The sequence below is a fragment of the Leptosomus discolor genome, chromosome 8 (genome assembly GCF_034619465.1).
Source record: "Leptosomus discolor isolate bLepDis1 chromosome 8, bLepDis1.hap2, whole genome shotgun sequence".
Lineage (NCBI taxonomy): Eukaryota > Metazoa > Chordata > Aves > Leptosomiformes > Leptosomidae > Leptosomus > Leptosomus discolor.
The window spans coordinates 35,585,841-35,602,057 of NC_141398.1; the positions used below are offsets into that span (position 1 = coordinate 35,585,841).

A 16,217-nucleotide genomic window follows, 5' to 3' on the forward strand; every position below is an offset into this window, starting at 1 on the left:
CTGCCTTATATGCAGTCGTTCCGCTTGCCGGTAGTGAGAAGTGAGTGTTTAAGTCTGCCTTGCTCTGACTGCCAGGATACCATAAAGATGCTGCTTGCTCCAGCGGTGGCGGCTGTCCCTGTCCTGTAAGGGCAGGCAGGTCCCTCCAGCGGAGCGGGCTGGAGCTTAGACATTACTGCCGGCCCTGCCTGGAGACGTGGAGGGGTCCAGCCCCTCTGCAGCTGCAGAGCCGTCTCCTCAAACAGTTGATTTAACCAGACATCCATTAATGGGCAGTTGAGATGAAATGCGGACGTCACTGGTAAACGCCCCGAATGCAGTAGTGCCTACAGCTGCCTGGGGACACTTTCCAGTTTGGAGGGCGCATGCTGCTGCTCACTGTGTGGCTTTGCTGGTACATACTGGGTAACTTGAAAAGCAGATACAACTGTCACAGCCCTGGAAGGGGGAGATTCAAATTGCCAGACTGTTTTCCCTGCATTACAGTCTGAAAACAGGTAACAACAAGGCCTCGTTTCTGTGAGAGGAAAAACAAACCACCACTTCACCCTCTCGCAGCGCTTCCCACAGAGGCTGGCTGTGGCAGACATGAAGCAGCTGCACAGGGTGACAAGTTGGGGCTGTGTGGTTTTTTTTTTTAATGTAGTTGTTTTCTGCATTTGGAAAGTGATGTCCAAGATGGGGCTGCAGCAACAGCCACTGCTGCTTGAAGACTTGGAGGTGCTTCACCTCTGTAAAAAAAGAAATGTGGCTCCTCAGCCTACATTGTTTACTCCCACCTCGTTTGAGTTGGGTGATTTTTTGCTTTTTGAAATCTTTCTGTAATCTCCTTAGTGCTGTGTATGGAATGGGAAGTAGGCAGTTTTTTTCCAGAGGTATTATGCTCCCATCTAAGGAAAAAAAAGTAATGTGGCCACTTCGAAGTCCTTGTCTGAAAGGGTGGTCAAAGTACATTACTAGATAGCAAAGCTAAAACCAGAAGAATGGTTCTGTAATTGAAGTGCATATTGAAATTGTGATTCCACTGCTGAAGGAAGGCAAGGAATGGATAAGTGCTTGCTTTTTTTTTTTTTTACAGGTTGCTTTGTGAATTTTAAAAAAGGCAGAACTTTCAGAGAAGCCAAGGGTTGATTTACTATTCATAAACTGCATTAATTTTAAATCACTAGTATTGGGGAATATTGTAGCAAATGGTAAAGAAACCCAATGTAGTGTTCTGCTCAATTACAAAAGAAGCCTGAAATGTCCAAATTATGAAGCTCGTACATTCTACAAAGAGTGTGAACAGTCTAAATGATTGTCTTGTAGCAGTGTGGCTGTTGGGGAAGGTTGTGGGGTTACCCTCTGTTGGCAGTTCCGACTTTGGCCTGTCTTTAGGAGCACGATGCCAAAGAATCACAAAGGTGGAGCTGTGTGGACTTCTATTGTTGTTATTCATTTCAAACTCCCATAAAATTTTAGAGGAAAATAGTGTAGTTGGTTTAAAGTCAACCACTGCAAAGTGCACAGCATGTGCAGATGGCCTTTGCCGTTAGTTGACGAAGTCCCTTGGTGTTAACAGAGGAGCAGCTCAGTGGCGCTTGGTACGGGAGTACGCTCTGCCCAGGTCTCCTCTCTGAGAAGGCGATGTCTTTGGGGTGAAATCGGTGCAGATGCTCTAGCTCCCCCTAGGCGGCGGTTGTCAGCTCTGTGAGCGGTGATGGTGATGGTATCGTTCTTGCAGAAATAGATTCGAGTCAGTTACGACGGCAGCTATGTGGTGGCAGCCAAGCGGCTATTGAAAGAATGATCCATTTTGGAAGAGAATTGCAAGCAATGAGCGAGCAACTAAGAAGAGAATGTGGCAAAAACACAGCGAATAAGAAAATGCTCAAGGTGAGTTGAATCTTGGAAGTCGTGGTGTTAAGGTGTGTAACGGCGCTGCTCAGCAGAAGCTTTGCACGGCGTGTGGTACCCTTCTGCTGGAGCTTCTGCTGTTGGTTACTGTTTGGTGTGGCAGAGAGCAGTGTTCTGGCCAGCTGCGATATCTAGCACTGTCGCCTGTCTTGCCTGTGTAGCACACCCGCAGGGAAGATAATTTCATACATATTATCATACAATTAAAACCAGAGGTGAATTAAGCACTTCCCACTGTCTCATTTCTGATGGTGTAGCTTGGCCTCTTGAATCAAAGTGCTGTCTTCAGCTGTACTGACAAATGAGCTGCAAGAAAGAGGGTTGACAGAGGTGCTCTTTTTAGTACTCCCTGTGTGAATTGGCTTACCTTGACTTGAGGCTGCTTGGGGAAAGAACTCCCCTGCTGAAGACTGGCTGCCTGCCACTTTCAGTCTGTTTTCTCTTTCCCCATCACTCACTAAAATACTGCAAACTTTTGTCTCACTGTTGGGGAAAAAACACTGCTTGCTCAAAATGGAACAAGGCCCTTAGAATTTCTTATTATCCTTTTGTATTGAAGAAGGTCACTGACAATCCCCTTTGTGATTCTGAACCAAAACAGGTGAAGGAAATGGCCCTCATGTTTGCTAGCACGGCTGTGGGATGTAATAACAATCTTCTTTCCCCAGGATGCATTCAGTTTACTGGCGTATTCGGATCCCTGGAGCAGCCCTGTGGGAAATCAGCTCGACCCGATACAAAGAGAACCAGTGTGCTCTGTGCTGAACAGCGCGATACTGGGTAAGTCAGGCCCGCTGGGCGTGATGGCAGCACAGGGCACCCTCCGCTCCGGCCAGGCAGCCCTGCACCTCACCCTGCCACGCTAGTCGGGCTCGGGGCTGGGCTGGCCATGTGGCCAGCGGCTATTTTAACAGCTGCTGTGACTTTTTCAGAGACTCATAACCTGCCAAAGCAACCACCGCTTGCCCTCGCAATGGGACAGGCGTCACAGTGTCTAGGATTGATGGCCCGATCCGGGATCGGATCCTGCGCGTTCGCCACAGTGGAGGACTACCTACACTAGCTATGCAGTCGGGGATCTGAAAGGTGGGGTGGCACATGCAACAGGGAACGTAGAGCAGCTCTGCTGACTGGAATTTGGAATTTTAATTATGTACTAAGGACAAGTCTGTCGCTTTATGTTGCTTCCTAGTTTACAGCATGATGCAAATGATTTCTAACTTAGTGTTAGGAGAAAATTTCCATCTTTAAACCTCTTAGACAACTAAGAGTTGAAAATACCACTGATAATGTCAGACATCCAAATTTGACAAGTACCAACCTTTAAAGGATTGTCCAAAACCAACCAAAAACCCTGCTACCTTGTGGTGGGATGGGCCAGAAGAATGGGATGGGATGTATTAGCATGTGGGTGACGTAATGCACCACCAAGCAGCATCACTTGCCAACCTCCACCCCCATTGTTACATAGCTCAATCAGTGTAATTTGCAAAATGCATAAACACCTGATGGTTTGGATATATAGTGTTGATGGGAAGAAATGATATTTTTTAATGTGTACTGTAAAACTTGAATTACTCAGGAGCTGAGTGAATATGTTTGTTGCTACTTACAATCCCAACCTGTTGATCTTAGTAGTTTTTTGTTTTAACACGGTCTTTTCAACCTTGTTTCCTTGTTTAACTACAGACAGCTTCTGTTGTGTAGACTCACCAGTTTAACTGTTGTATTATAACAGTATTACATGTCAACAGTGTGGTTATGACCTATTTATATAAAAACCAAATATTTAGTCAATTTACAGTCTTAATTTAATCTTTGTACACCTTGCATTTTTAAAAGTGCTTAAATAGTACTATATTGCAATAAAATGTAGTGAGATCATAATTAACCAGCCATTAAAAACTTACTTCTACATCCATGGTGGCATGGCCTCATACACTGCGTTCGCTCTGTTCCAGAGTTCCCCCCCACAGCAGTTCCCGCGCAGCGCCCCATGCTCGGAGGGGCAGTAAGAAATACAGCATCCAGACCAGTCAGTACACCACTGCTCATCTTTATTCTCTGCGCAGGAGCTGCCTTGGGGAGGCGGCTCTACAAGGCTGGTCCCAATGCCAGCAGCGAGGACACACAGTCGCAGCCCTGGCCCAGCTGTACCTCTGCTTCCCCGGCCCCCTAGGGAAGGGGAGGGAGGAGAATGGGGAAGTCGCTTTGGGCCCAGCTTTGTGAAGGTCGGTGCCTTCTGGTGACAGCTGAAAGCAGCGCGAGGAGGGAGAAGTGGAGGGAAAAAACCACCTTTGCTGTGCTCAGAGACTTTTACTGAAAGTCCTTAATAGCATCTTCTGGAAAAGCTGTCTTCGTGCTCAGCATTTAATCTGTGTTGAGAGCCAGCGTTTTGTAAACCTTGTTGCTCTTTGCTTTTTTTCTTGCCCTTAAAAAAAAAAAAAAAGGCTGTGAGTTACCATTACCTACTGGTGAAGCCAGCCTCCGCTGTGGCCAGCAGCACTGCAGAGCAGAACTGAGTGGGAAGCTGATAAACTTCAGGGGCTGATAAAGAGGGGCTTCCCCTGCCCGGGGGTGCCACCTCCCACCACCCTCTAGCCAAAGGAGGGAGGGGGCTATGGCTGTGCCTTCACTGCTGAAGCACAACTGAAAAGCCTCCGGTGCTCACGAGCCTCAGCCTGGGCTTGAGTGCCCGTAACTGATGTGCGCACAAGGCCGCCTCCGTTCATTTCTGCAACACCATTTTTTTATGAGCCAGTTCCCTGCACTCACGCAGAAATTCTGGGCTCTTGGCACCCTTCACTTTTAAGTTTTACACATACCTGAAACAGTAAAGTATTTACTTCAACACGTAAACATGGCTCTAGGCCCATAGGCTGCTGCTTAATGTACCAAAAATGAGGTAGTTTTTCCAAGTTGTGTCTGTCTCCCACATGCTTGCTCCACCCAGGCTGCAGAGCCCTGCTGCCCTTCCCTTACTGACGGAGTTAACAGGAGCAAGATACACTGGGAAGCTTTTTTCTTTTAAAACCCTGTATTTTAAACCACCTAATGCATAAAGTAGTACCTAGTTTGACTTCATATACTCACCCCAAGACTTGTCCACAAACTGAACTGCAGCTTTTTTAACTGGGTTTTTCTTGTTTTCAAGGGAAAAAAATTCATTTGCTGAAATAGAGATAATTACTGAGTTTAACACAGACACATCTGGCTGCAGACAATACCCCCTGCCGCCCCCCAAGGAAAACCTGATTACCCTGCACCCGGTTGGTGCCTCGTCCGTACAGCTGCGCGTTTAAGAAGTCTTTGGCGAGCTGCTGGTGGAGGCCCGTCAAACTCTGCTCTCTCAAGCACACAGCCATGTAGTTTCCTTGTGACCTAAGTTCAAGAAAAAAAGACATAAACCCCTGGAGCATCGTTGCAGACCCACAGCCGTATCGGTCAGCGCTTTGCTACTGGAGCATGACAGTGGCTGGTGCTGGTTCCTTATGCTCAGCTTTGCAGCAGTATTAAAAGGGAACCAAAAAAGACTGAAACACAGGAATTTGGTACTCAACCACCAGTCCTGTAGCAGCATGTAACTAAACTGCTTATGGCTGGCAGTTCACAGCAGCTGACTCCTCTACATAACAGATAAAAGTTATTCTAGATTTTTACGTATGTGCGTATGTATAGATTTTACAAGTGTGCTGTATCAGCAGCACGTTAAAGGCACTTTTTGCACATAAATATACTTTCAGAGGAAGAGCCAGGAGACAGACACCCCGCCCGGCCATCTCCTCCCAGCCCACCTGGCGCCCGTCCCTCCCTTGTCTGTCTTCACACCCTTCTGGGCTTTGCTGTCCCTCTGCTTCGCAGCCCCACCTCCATGGCGTTTATCTGAAGTAAATGTAACAGAAAAGAGAAACAAATTTCCCAAACAAACATCATGAATCTAGAGCTGTAAAGTGAAAGAGGAACAGGAACAAGACAATTAGCCTGTGAAAAGTGTGATGTCTTTAGTCCGCTCCAACACTGAAGCTCTGACCAGTAAGAGCCAGAAAACGTTGCCTCCCCAGAGGGCTGAGAGGGTGGGGAAGGCACCCGCCTCCAGGGAGCCCCCAAAGCGCTGCCAGCCCCTGCCTGGGCACCCACCACCACGCAGGGCTGATCACCCGACAAACATTGTGCAACATGTCAGGCGCCAAGCAGGGGGGGTGTCTGGCCTCGGCTTCGAGTAAGTACAGAGACATAGTCGTATAGTCGTCAAAGCATCATCCTGAGCTCATCTCTTGCTTATGCCAACAGGTTTTTTTCTAAAAAATAGTAATAAAAGGAAGAAAAAGTAGCAGTTACACCATCCAGCCATATACTTCTGTGAGGTACGGATGAGAGAATTGTTTAAAAAAAACCCTCACCACTTTCTTCTGTGAAGTACGGGTGAAGAGGGCAAGAAGACAGCACTTATGAATACTCCAGAGTCTTGATTTTTCCAGTTCAGGATTTGAAAAAAAGTTACCTAATTGTTTACAGATGCTACTGAACCATAGTACGATATGTAAAGTATCAAGGCGACTAACGACTCTACCCAGGAGCAGCCTTTATAACTAGAACAAATGCTAAATATTTCTCTCCCTCTGGTAATCCTTGCTTTTTCCATGATAACACCTGCCCATTATTCCCTTAAACGCCGCGGGCTGTTTAACCGAAGTCGCTGCACAGCAAACAACTTCTGCAAAAGGCGCAGCAATCGAGATTAAATGCGACTTTTCGATGACTTTCGCTGGCAGCAGACAACCCGTCCAGTCTGCTGAGTCTCGGGCGGTCTCTCTCTGGACCGAGGCGCTGCCCCATCGCAGAAATGATTCCCCCATGGCCCCGGGCCGAGCCCGGCGCCAGCAGAACCAGCTCTCGCCTACCTCGGGTCGCTGCCGCCGCCGGCCCGCCGGGCCTGTGGAGCGAGAAGGCAATAGATTACTCTTCCTTCCAACCCCTCGCCCTCCGCCCGCTCAAAGCCGCCGCTCCCAGCCCGCCCTCACCACGCCGGGGACTCGCCCCGCCGCCCCCCTCACCCTGCGGGCGGCGCGGCGACCAGCTCCTGCAGCACGGCCTCGGGCAGCAGCTTCCGTCTCTGCGGGGGAAGGAGAGGGGGGTCAGCGGGGCGGGGGGTGCGCGAAGCGGGCCGGCGGGGACTGGGGGTGCGCGGGGCGGGCCGGCGGGGACCGGGGCCGCCGTACCTTCTGCTCCGTGAACAGCTCCTGGCGCCGCCGCCGCTTCTCCTTCAGCAGCTCCCGGTGCCTGCGGGGAGGTGGGAAGCGCCGTCAGCGCGGCCTCGGGGCTTGGAAGGGTTCGCCCGCGAGTGGCCGGTGTGAGGGTGGGGGGTGTCCGTACCTCCGGGCCGCCTCTCCCACCAGCTTCCGTTCGGTCTCGGCCGCCTCCCTCGCCGCGCCAAAGGACACCTCCTCCGGGGCCTCGTCCTCCGAAGAGGGTGGGCTGAGGAGCGCGGAGGGCGGCGCGCGCTTACCGCCGCCGCCCCCCACCGCCGCCGCCTTCTGCCCCCGCGCCATCGCCCCCACGCCGCCCGCCTGACCCCCGCCCCGGAAGCGCTCCCTGCCTTCCGCCGCCCGCCCCTGTGGGCAGGCCCCGCCCCCGACGGCCGGTACCCGCCCTCCCGCCCCCGCGCAGGCGCAGACAGAGGAGGGGCGGAGGTTCGGTGCCGGCGGCAGCGGCGCCCGAGCTGCCCGCCCGAGGCCGCCGCCGCCCGTTTATTGCCGCCGGGAGGGGAGCGGTGCAGGGCCCGGCCCGGCGAGTCCCGCCGCTCCCCCGGGGGCCGCTCCCGGGTGCTCAAGCGATGATCTCGGTGTGGTGGCGGGCCAGCGCCGGCGGCAGGGTCGTCCCGCAGGGGCCCGGGAAGTGGAACCTGGAAGGAAGCAGCGGGTGAAGGGGCGGGCGGCGCTCGCTGCTCCTCCCCGGCGGCGCCCGGGGAGCCGGTCAGCCCTGCCCGGGGGGCGAGGCCACCTGGGCCCCGGGCTGGCCCTCGGCTTTGCGCCTGGAGAAACACCGCTGGGTCCTCGGCGGAGGGTAGTTCCGCCAAGAACAAAAAACAGTATTTCTTAAGCACCGGGGAAAGAACTAGATGGTGCTTGTTTAAAAACTTCCTAGGCGTTCTAGCAAAAGACAATGAAGATGGCGGGGACTAAAGGTTGCTGGTTTTAAAAGGGAATGGCTTTACCTGAATCTGTTTGTAGCAGGAGTGGCTTCCATGTTGAATTCCGCGACTGGCACTCCTCTGGCGGACACCTGAGGGGCAAACATTGCGGCGGGGTACACCACAGAGGAGGTCCCGACCTGCAGGGACAGGGCGAAAGTGTAGCAGGCTGGTGGTTAAACAGACAAAACCAAACCGACCTGCACGGTAAGGGCCCTTCTCAGAGCACGGGATGTGCAAAAATCACTAAAGCATGGAAGATCCCTACGGGAATGAAACTGCATCATTATCTATATTTAGTGTCACTGTGTATTATTTGACATGGCATAATAATGTAAGCATTGATGTTTAACGTAGCCTAAGAGTCAGGCATTGTTTCCCTGATGCAACCCCAAGAAGCCCGTTTGTGGATTACAACTGTAGACGAAAAAAACAACCCAGAAACACAAAATGGCAGACTTTGCCTCCAGGAAAACAAAATAAGGTGTTCCTTCTGTTCCTCCAGATCGTTCTGTGAAGGGCGCACAATATTCCAAGCAAGCGTTCGGTCAGCAGGCCAGAACCTACATGGCAACAACCTCACCAAAAAAGCAGCACGGGGGAACAGCTAGCTACCTTCTTACAGCATTTTGTCATTTTTCTCCCTGTTTGAGAAATTCAATGGCTAAACATTAGCTGACCTCTGGCACTGGAACCTCTAGCACCCAGGCACACTAAATGCAGGCCACAGACACACAAGGTGCACACGTGCTGAACCCACTCACCCCCGAGGAGGGTACGTGCGCTGTCAAACTTCAGAGTCTTTTAATGTTTCACAGCTGACACTAGAGAAGGGTTTTCAGCTCCCACAGGGGGGTGCAGACGCATCTCCTTCGCCCAGGAGGTGCCCCCCTTTCCACGCAGCTTCCCTGCCCGTTAAGAGACGAGGCAATGGAAGTGTCACTCACTACCAAGCAGAGGTCGCAGATGTCAAGCTCCTTTTCAACCTCTGTGAGAATGTCAGGGTCCAGGGTTTCACCGAACCACACCACGTGGGGACGGAGGAGACCGCTGCAGCCGTCCTCCTCGCACCTGTTGAAAAACCACAATGGGGCAGCATGAAACGTAACGCCCGCGAGGGCCTGTGCCCCAGCACAGCGTTCCAGACTGACTAGCAGCAGGTAGCACCCGCTAAGGAACAAAATGTTCACTATGCAGCACTTCGTTTCTCACCGCAATCCTCCTACTGCTCCCCTGACTACAAACCCCGTGAATTCAGGCACATTTCGGCTTGCTGCTGAAGTGCACGACCACGCGATCCCTTTAGCATCGCGGTGAACTTCTAGGCCACACTCCTGTTGTCTGCTGCCCCCCTAACTTTAGGCTCAGTTCTCTGGGGCAAAGTCTGTTCTCCTGTAGAACGTCTCTGTGCCCTTCCAAAACTACGTGACCAGTAACAGAAGCCTTGGTGATGCATGAAGCCTGAAGAGGGAACAGCAATAACGCCATCCATACGTACTGAGGAAGGTCTTCAACTGGAATCATGGCGTCTTCTGTTGCAGGATCCGGAGCCCTGAAGGGACAAAATTGAAATACAGGTTCTATTGTACAAAGAGTACTTTATATATTGATAAAAACTTAGCATTCTCTAAAGCACACTCTCCAGTCAAGGAATCTTTGCAACCTCTTCCAACTTCAACACCTACTACAACTCTAAAATACCACATGGAGGGCAGGCGGGCATTCGTCCAGAATTACCCAAGAGATAAACAACTGTAATGAGCCGGTCAAAGTCTGTCAGAGGCACGGCGAGTATTTCCATAGCTTTCTAAAGATCTGGTGAAACGCAAAGGGAAAAAACCTAAAAATCCACGGGCATACGTCTGTCCCATCCCCCCGCCCTGTTTTTTTAATGGTGAAAGAAAGGGGATGGCTAGAAAAAGGGAGACTGAAGGATTCTGCAATTTTTTAAGTTGCAGACAGGCTGGGAAGTGATGCTTCCCTCTTGACTGTTTCACACCTGTATTTTGAGACCTGTCATCATGAGTATTTTGATGAGTCAAAAGACAAAAGCTACTAGGTGCTCAGGGAGGCAGAAGACGACAATCCACATACGAAGTCCAATTTAAGGAATAAGCATCCAATTTAATAAAAAACCTGGAAGGTGAAGAGGAGGGGAGTAAACACACGTTCTCCAAGAGTATGATCAGTTGATGTCCACGGTGAGAATTTCAGACCATCTGAAATTCTTCTAATTAAAACACATATAATGTTGTGCTAACTTAGAGGTTAACAGTCATTCATTCACGGGACTGATGGTATCATGGGCTCTCACAGAAGTTACCAAGTGGCATACTCACGTTTCAAAACAGTTGTGTAAAATTTAAACATTAATACTACTAAAGGAAAATGGGGAGGTTGGCTGAAACTCCTACAGGCTCCTAAAATGGCTCCTTTTCTGCTGAACAGCAGGCAAAGTAGAAAACACAGAGAGTTTACAAGGCAGACGTATTACCCTTTCCCAGCTAATGCGGGGCATATCGGGCTCTTGTAATTTGCAGCTACATTTCCACAGTTGGTGCATCGAGTTTTAAATAAACTACCTGAAACACACAAAGAGAAAACGTGAAGGGTGGAGCGGCTGCCCTGAGGCACGGCTGTACGAGCAGGTGGCTGTGTTCATCCCCAACATGACTTTGAAGCCTGAACCTGTGAGTAACCTGCTCCACGAAGGTAACGGCCTGGTGCTGAAACCTGGCAGCATCGTGAACGAGACGCCGTTTACGCAGTGCGTACACATGCTTTTATTCAGCCACCCAAGGTGACCACCATCACGGTTAAGCTCAGACCGGGCCCAGCAAAGACAGACACAGCCCTTTCAGCTGAAAGGCCGCAGTGGACAACAGCAACAGTCCCTTTAAAGCTGCAATTTATCGCCTCATGACACAAGTATACACAGCCTCGCGACAGTATTGCACAGGAAAACCACCCTTTACAATACCAGTGAGGGAGATGGGTTCTGCTTAGTGCCTTTCCCCTTAAATCAGAAACATTTCCTATATATGCTGGTTAACACTTTTGTTTGTAAAACTCCCCAGCCCCAAGACTTTTGTATCATTAGTAACATGCTGTAGAGGTGTGCAATATTACCAGGAGTTTTAAATGGTTTCTATTTTGTAAAGAAAAAGGGCAATGAAAATTGAACTACACCTAAGGCTTTATCCTTGGATTCCCAACTGCTAAAAAAATCCGTGCAGGTTTCCTGTGTCCAGATCACACGGCAACAGTGGGAACTCCCATTTAAACCAGTCGCAATACTGGAGTTAAAAAGCACCACAATGCTGGAGGAGCAGGCTGGGGCTTCGTCCTGGGAGACTTGCACGCCCAAAAGGAGGAGTGGGGGCACCTCAGAAGACAGAGGAGGACTTTCCCACCCCCGTTCTCTCCACACTCATGTATTTCTTCAGATCCAAAAGCCCTGCTGATCCCTGCATCATGCTCCTCTGGCACTCTGTGGGGGAGAGGGAGGGGTCGAGGAATGCTGCTAACTATAGGGAAGGGAGAAGGAGAGCCACGGGGTGTAGGGAAGGTCAGGGAATCTCATCCCTTTCCAGCCCCTTCTTTTTTGCTCATTTTAATGACAAATTTCTTTTCTCCCAGTACTTAGCCTGCTCTCTCTTCTCCCCGCCAAGCTTGCTGGCCCATAGCCAGGTAAGCTGGTCCTTACCGTGAATTTCCAAGAGGTGCTTTGTGCCCGCCTTTCTGTGCAGTTCATCAATATTCTGAGTAATGACCACGACGCTCCGTCCTTGCTTGCTCAGTCGCCTCTCGCACTCGGCAATGGCGACGTGCGCAGGGTTTGGGTGTTTGCTCAGCATCACCTCCCGGCGATAGTGGTAAAATTCCCACACGCGAGAAGGGTTTCGGGCAAAAGCCTCTGGAGTAGCCAGCTCCTGGAAAAGATGTAACAATTCATTCTACCCAACAAAGGGGCAAGAAAAGCCCCTCCCCAGATGAAGCCTGCTAGATTACTGCCGTTCGCACTGCTGCCAGTGTAGCAGGAAAACCAAAAGCAGGCTTTTCGTACCCAGATGTGGAAGACGTGAACAGAGTTCGATGGTCCTTACAGGGACGACAAGCCAAAGTATCTTATCAAGTGAGGAAACAGCTGGCACCAACAGCATGGTACAGGATTTTACGTAGCTTGGACCTTATTCTGTGCTGCCCTACCCAACTCTCAGGAGTTTAGCACAGCACAACGGAAGATGAGGTGTTCCAACGCACGTGCCTTTTGGCATTCAAAGCTCTCTTTTCCACAGCAGCCATAAAACTCAGCAGCATGTGGATGCATTTCCTTCACTAGCCGTTTCTCTTCTGTCTCAATTTAAGCATAACACAAGCCAAATTACAGCCATTGTCAAAAACAAAGCCTAACATCTTTGTCTTTTATGTGCTGGCAAAATCTAAGCTAACTTTAATTTTGCCTTATCTTGTTTTAAAACGAGGGGTAGCTCAGTTTAATGCTTCAATACACAATTCTACTGGTATCAAAACGCTGAGTGCAGCTTCCTGATACAGAAGGACCAGGCGTTTACAGACGCGCGCGCTTTATTTGAATCGATAGTCACTGAAAGAAAAAACGCACCTCTAGATCCAAACGACCTTGAAAAACTCATCTTTCTGACCCCTTTTTCACTTCATCCAATCTTTCACAAATGCTGTCATTAAAAAAACGTAAAGAAAGCAAACGTGATGGCAGTGTGCGGGGTGGCAGTCGCGGACAGCACAACTGTTGAAACGGCTGCAGCACCACGCAGGATCAGACTCACGAGGCACCTTTACAACTTGCATGTTTCGGTGCTCGTCGCTGCACCTCTCCACCCCCAGCACCTGCTTCCACCCCCTCTCCCACCCCAGTGGCTCCCAGCGCTGGCAAGAGCACACCAGCAAGAGAGACAGAGCTTGTGGGAGGCTTCAAGACTGTGGGGAACCCTGCCCTCGAAAAATCCTGCTTCTGCCCCTCCTCGCTCACTCACTGGACGGACAGAGAAGCGCAGCTGCGCAGACACGTGCCATCGGTACGTACCTGGGCTTGCCACTTTCTCCAGAAACCTCCAGCCCCCCTGAAGGTAGGGACTCCACTCTCCGCACTAACGCCGGCTCCAGTGATGATGGCTATGTGCTTTGCTTTGGCAAACGCTTCTCGAAAATCAGCCATATCTGTGCACAAGGAGGAAAAACAAACAGCCGTTCCAATGCTTGTATTACACCATGAATATACTCAGTATCTGAGAGACAGAGCCTAAACTAAAACCCCACATTAGATGGTACCTCGGTAACAACTGCTGCCCCAGAAACAGTTTGCTTCCTAATTGTAAGGTAGGGTAGGATCCTGAGATGAAAAAAATTACGTTTATTTACAAAGTATCACCTACTGAGAGACAAAGAAAATTCTCTTCCAGTTTACCTCACATATTAATTTTAAAGCAACGTATTTTAGAATCACAGAATGACTGAGGTGAGAAGGGACCCCTGGAGATCGCCTAGTCCAAACCGCCCTGCTCTACCAGGGTCAGCCAGAGCAGACTGTCCAGGACTGTGCCCAGTCAGGTGAGTTTTGAGATCTCCAAAGACACAAACTCTGTAACCTCCCTCTGCACAACCCATTCCAGTGTTTGACCACCCTCACAGTAAAAAAAGGGTTTCTTGTGTTCAGATGGAACCTCACGTGCTTTAATTTGTGCCCATTGCCTCATGTCCTGCCACTGAGCACTACTGAGAACAGTCTGGCCTTAGCTTCTTTAACCCCTTGGCAATCAGGTACACATTGACAAGATGCCCCTGAGCCCACTCTCCTCCAGGCTGAACAGCCCCAGCTCCCAGCCTCTCCTCATACATCAGATGCTCCAAATCTTTAATCATCTTTGTGGCCCTTTGCTGGACTCTCTCCAGTATGTCCATCTCATACTGGGAAGCCCAGCCCAGGACCCAGCCCTCCAGGTGTTTTTCACCAGCGCTGAGCAGATGGAAGGATCCCCTCCCTCTACCTGCTGGAGATGCTCTGCCGGGTGCAGCCCAGGAGGCTGTCGGCCGCCCTTGCCACGAGGGCTCATTGCTGGCTCCTGGTCATCTTGGTGTCCGCCATGACACCAGGACCTTTCCAGCAGGTTGGCCCCAGCCTGTCCTGGTGCCTGGGGTGGTTTGTCCCCAGGGGCAGGACTTGACATTTCCATTTGCTGAACTTCATGAGGTCCCTGCCAGCCCATGTCCCCAGCCTATCAAGGTCCCTCTGCACGGCAGCACGACCCTCTGGCACATCAGCCACTCCTCCTGGCTTTGTATCATTTGCTAACTCGCTGAGGGTGCACTCTGCCCCATCATCCAGACCTTTAAGGAAGGTGTTAAACAGTACTGGCCCCAGTATTGACTCCTACAGTACACCACTAGTGACTGCCCTCCAGCTGAACTTTGAGCTGCTGATCACAACCCTAATCTTCACAATTTATTATGTAGTTTGTTTTGGGTTTTTTTGTTTGTTTTTTGTTTTTTGTTTTTTAAACCAAATGCAGGTAAGGTTTTATAAGGAGAGACAGTCACTAGAAAAGTCCCAAGACTCACAGCATGAGAGCCGCAGAACTGTGCAGAGAACACTATGATTCTGATGCCCCGCCTGCTGATGGCAAACCAGACCTCACGAGCCCTTCAATGTGTGAAGGCTGGGCCAAAAGTCCCCCAAGGCTGGTCCCCAGTCTCTGACAGAGCCAAATGCTGATGCTCAGACAGAAGGAGCAGCAAGTGCACCTCAGGTACCCAGCTGTTAGGGGTTTACTGTTGTACCCGTGAAGTTCTGCAGGCAGTTTTCAAGGTACATCCTCAAACTAAAAAAAAAAAAAACAAAACCACCAAAAGAGGATATTTTACTACTAGTCAACTGAATGGGGTTCCTGGGACTGAATGGGGTTCCAACTCCAAGACCCTGAGTTGTTACAAACACTCGAGGCCTTCTGTAGCTCTTGTACAGAGAGATGAAGAGTGTTGCGTTACACATTTGGATTAATTATGCATTCAACCTATCTAAACAAACAAAATAAACATCTTAACCTACCAAAACAAACAAATACATATCTTACTTGAACTCGGACGAGCCATTTCCAAGCGAAACCTCTGTTTCTTTGAAGCAGCAGCCTTGAGTCCACAATACACTTGGGAAACCAACCTTCTAGCAGTAAATTGAAAGCAACTCATCAGCATCCCTCTATGCTTTACCTGAGGGGCAAAGTAAATGTAGAGCGTTAAGGGAGCGTATTTCTGCAAGCTCCCTATAAAAACTCGCGGGTTTTTTCCCTCCTCCACCTCCCTTAAGTCACCTCACGGCCTCTTCGCTGGGCACCGAGCTGCTACGGCAGCAACGCCGGCAGGCCGCGAACTCGCAGCGTCAAGAACCGCGCGGGCGGGAACGGAGCCGCGCCGAGGGGGGTGGGCGGCGGCGCTGTCTCCTCGGCGCGGCTCCGTTCCCGCCCGAGGGGTTGCGGGGACTGCGGGTTCGCGTCCTACCGAGAGGACTTACCTCAACGGCAGGAGGCTCGGCTTTGCAGCCGATCGTGCGGAGCCGCACGTCCCGCCCTGCGTCTGGGGCACGGGCCAGCTCTCCCTTCGCTCCGCCCCAGGCCTCGCCTTTTCCCACACCGCCCCGGATGTGCGTTGTTGGGGTGGGTGGGTTTTTTTGGTTTTTTGTTTTTGTTTTTTGTTTTGTTTTGTTGTTGGTTGGTTGTTTTCTTCTAAATGAGAAAAGGTGCTTTTAAGTTCGTTTTGTGCAGAAAGAAGACGGCAACTGGTTTCATCCCGTTGGAAAGAGGGAGGAAGGCTTTTGGGTGGGAAGACAGGCAGCATGGATTGCATTCTCCACGGTCTACAACCACAAAGAGCCCAGTAATCCAGTGTAAAAAAACCTCTTTACCAGAAAAAAAATGGCCACATTAGCTTTCAAAATGTATGTTCATGTAAATTTTCTACAAAGCGCTATAAAGAGATCAAAGTGACATCTAAAATTAACTTGAAGACTGTGGCATTAGCCAGTAGTGCTCTAGGATCATCTCTGCCCGATAAGATACTTCTGCATAAAGTGTTTTTATTTCTACTCTGGCAAGTTCTG

General features: G+C 50.4%; 3 protein-coding genes across 5 annotated transcripts in view; 1 reads left to right on the forward strand and 2 right to left on the reverse strand.

The window, feature by feature from the left end:
- The window catches only part of RANBP9 (RAN binding protein 9), a 39,666-nt gene extending 35,851 nt beyond the window's left edge, over positions 1 to 3,815 (forward strand). The window contains exons 12-14 of the mRNA XM_086469636.1: positions 1,724 to 1,875; positions 2,565 to 2,676; positions 2,829 to 3,815. Of these exons, the coding sequence (XP_086325762.1) occupies positions 1,724 to 1,875; positions 2,565 to 2,676; positions 2,829 to 2,959 (395 nt within the window). The 3' untranslated portion in view covers positions 2,960 to 3,815. The remainder of the gene's footprint in view (positions 1 to 1,723; positions 1,876 to 2,564; positions 2,677 to 2,828) is intronic.
- A 121-nt stretch (positions 3,816 to 3,936) lies between these two features.
- On the reverse strand, positions 3,937 to 7,445 carry NOL7 (nucleolar protein 7). Its single transcript, XM_086468796.1, has 8 exons — positions 7,270 to 7,445; positions 7,116 to 7,176; positions 6,951 to 7,009; positions 6,798 to 6,829; positions 5,691 to 5,778; positions 5,156 to 5,277; positions 4,990 to 5,067; positions 3,937 to 4,327 (listed from the first exon to the last, which is right to left on the reverse strand). The coding sequence occupies exons 1-8, from the start codon at positions 7,443 to 7,445 to the stop codon at positions 4,260 to 4,262; spliced, it is 684 nt and encodes a 227-aa protein (XP_086324922.1). The 3' UTR covers positions 3,937 to 4,259.
- A 272-nt stretch (positions 7,446 to 7,717) lies between these two features.
- Positions 7,718 to 15,690, reverse strand: SIRT5 (sirtuin 5). 3 transcript variants are annotated; one of them, XM_086469104.1, is made up of 9 exons: positions 15,633 to 15,690; positions 15,196 to 15,331; positions 13,152 to 13,285; positions 11,793 to 12,018; positions 10,581 to 10,668; positions 9,585 to 9,638; positions 9,034 to 9,157; positions 8,111 to 8,226; positions 7,718 to 7,798 (listed from the first exon to the last, which is right to left on the reverse strand). In XM_086469104.1, the coding sequence occupies exons 2-9, from the start codon at positions 15,314 to 15,316 to the stop codon at positions 7,723 to 7,725; spliced, it is 939 nt and encodes a 312-aa protein (XP_086325230.1). In that variant the 5' UTR covers positions 15,317 to 15,331; positions 15,633 to 15,690; the 3' UTR covers positions 7,718 to 7,722. The 3 variants fall into 3 exon arrangements, 2 of the variants coding, with proteins under 2 accessions (XP_086325230.1, XP_086325229.1); XR_015183733.1 differs by lacking the exon at positions 7,718 to 7,798 and having other exon boundaries at positions 8,187 to 8,226; positions 8,851 to 9,157; positions 15,633 to 15,664; XM_086469103.1 differs by lacking the exons at positions 13,152 to 13,285; positions 15,196 to 15,331; positions 15,633 to 15,690 and adding an exon at positions 12,711 to 12,774 and having other exon boundaries at positions 11,793 to 12,002.
- Positions 15,691 to 16,217: the final 527 nt, after the last annotated feature.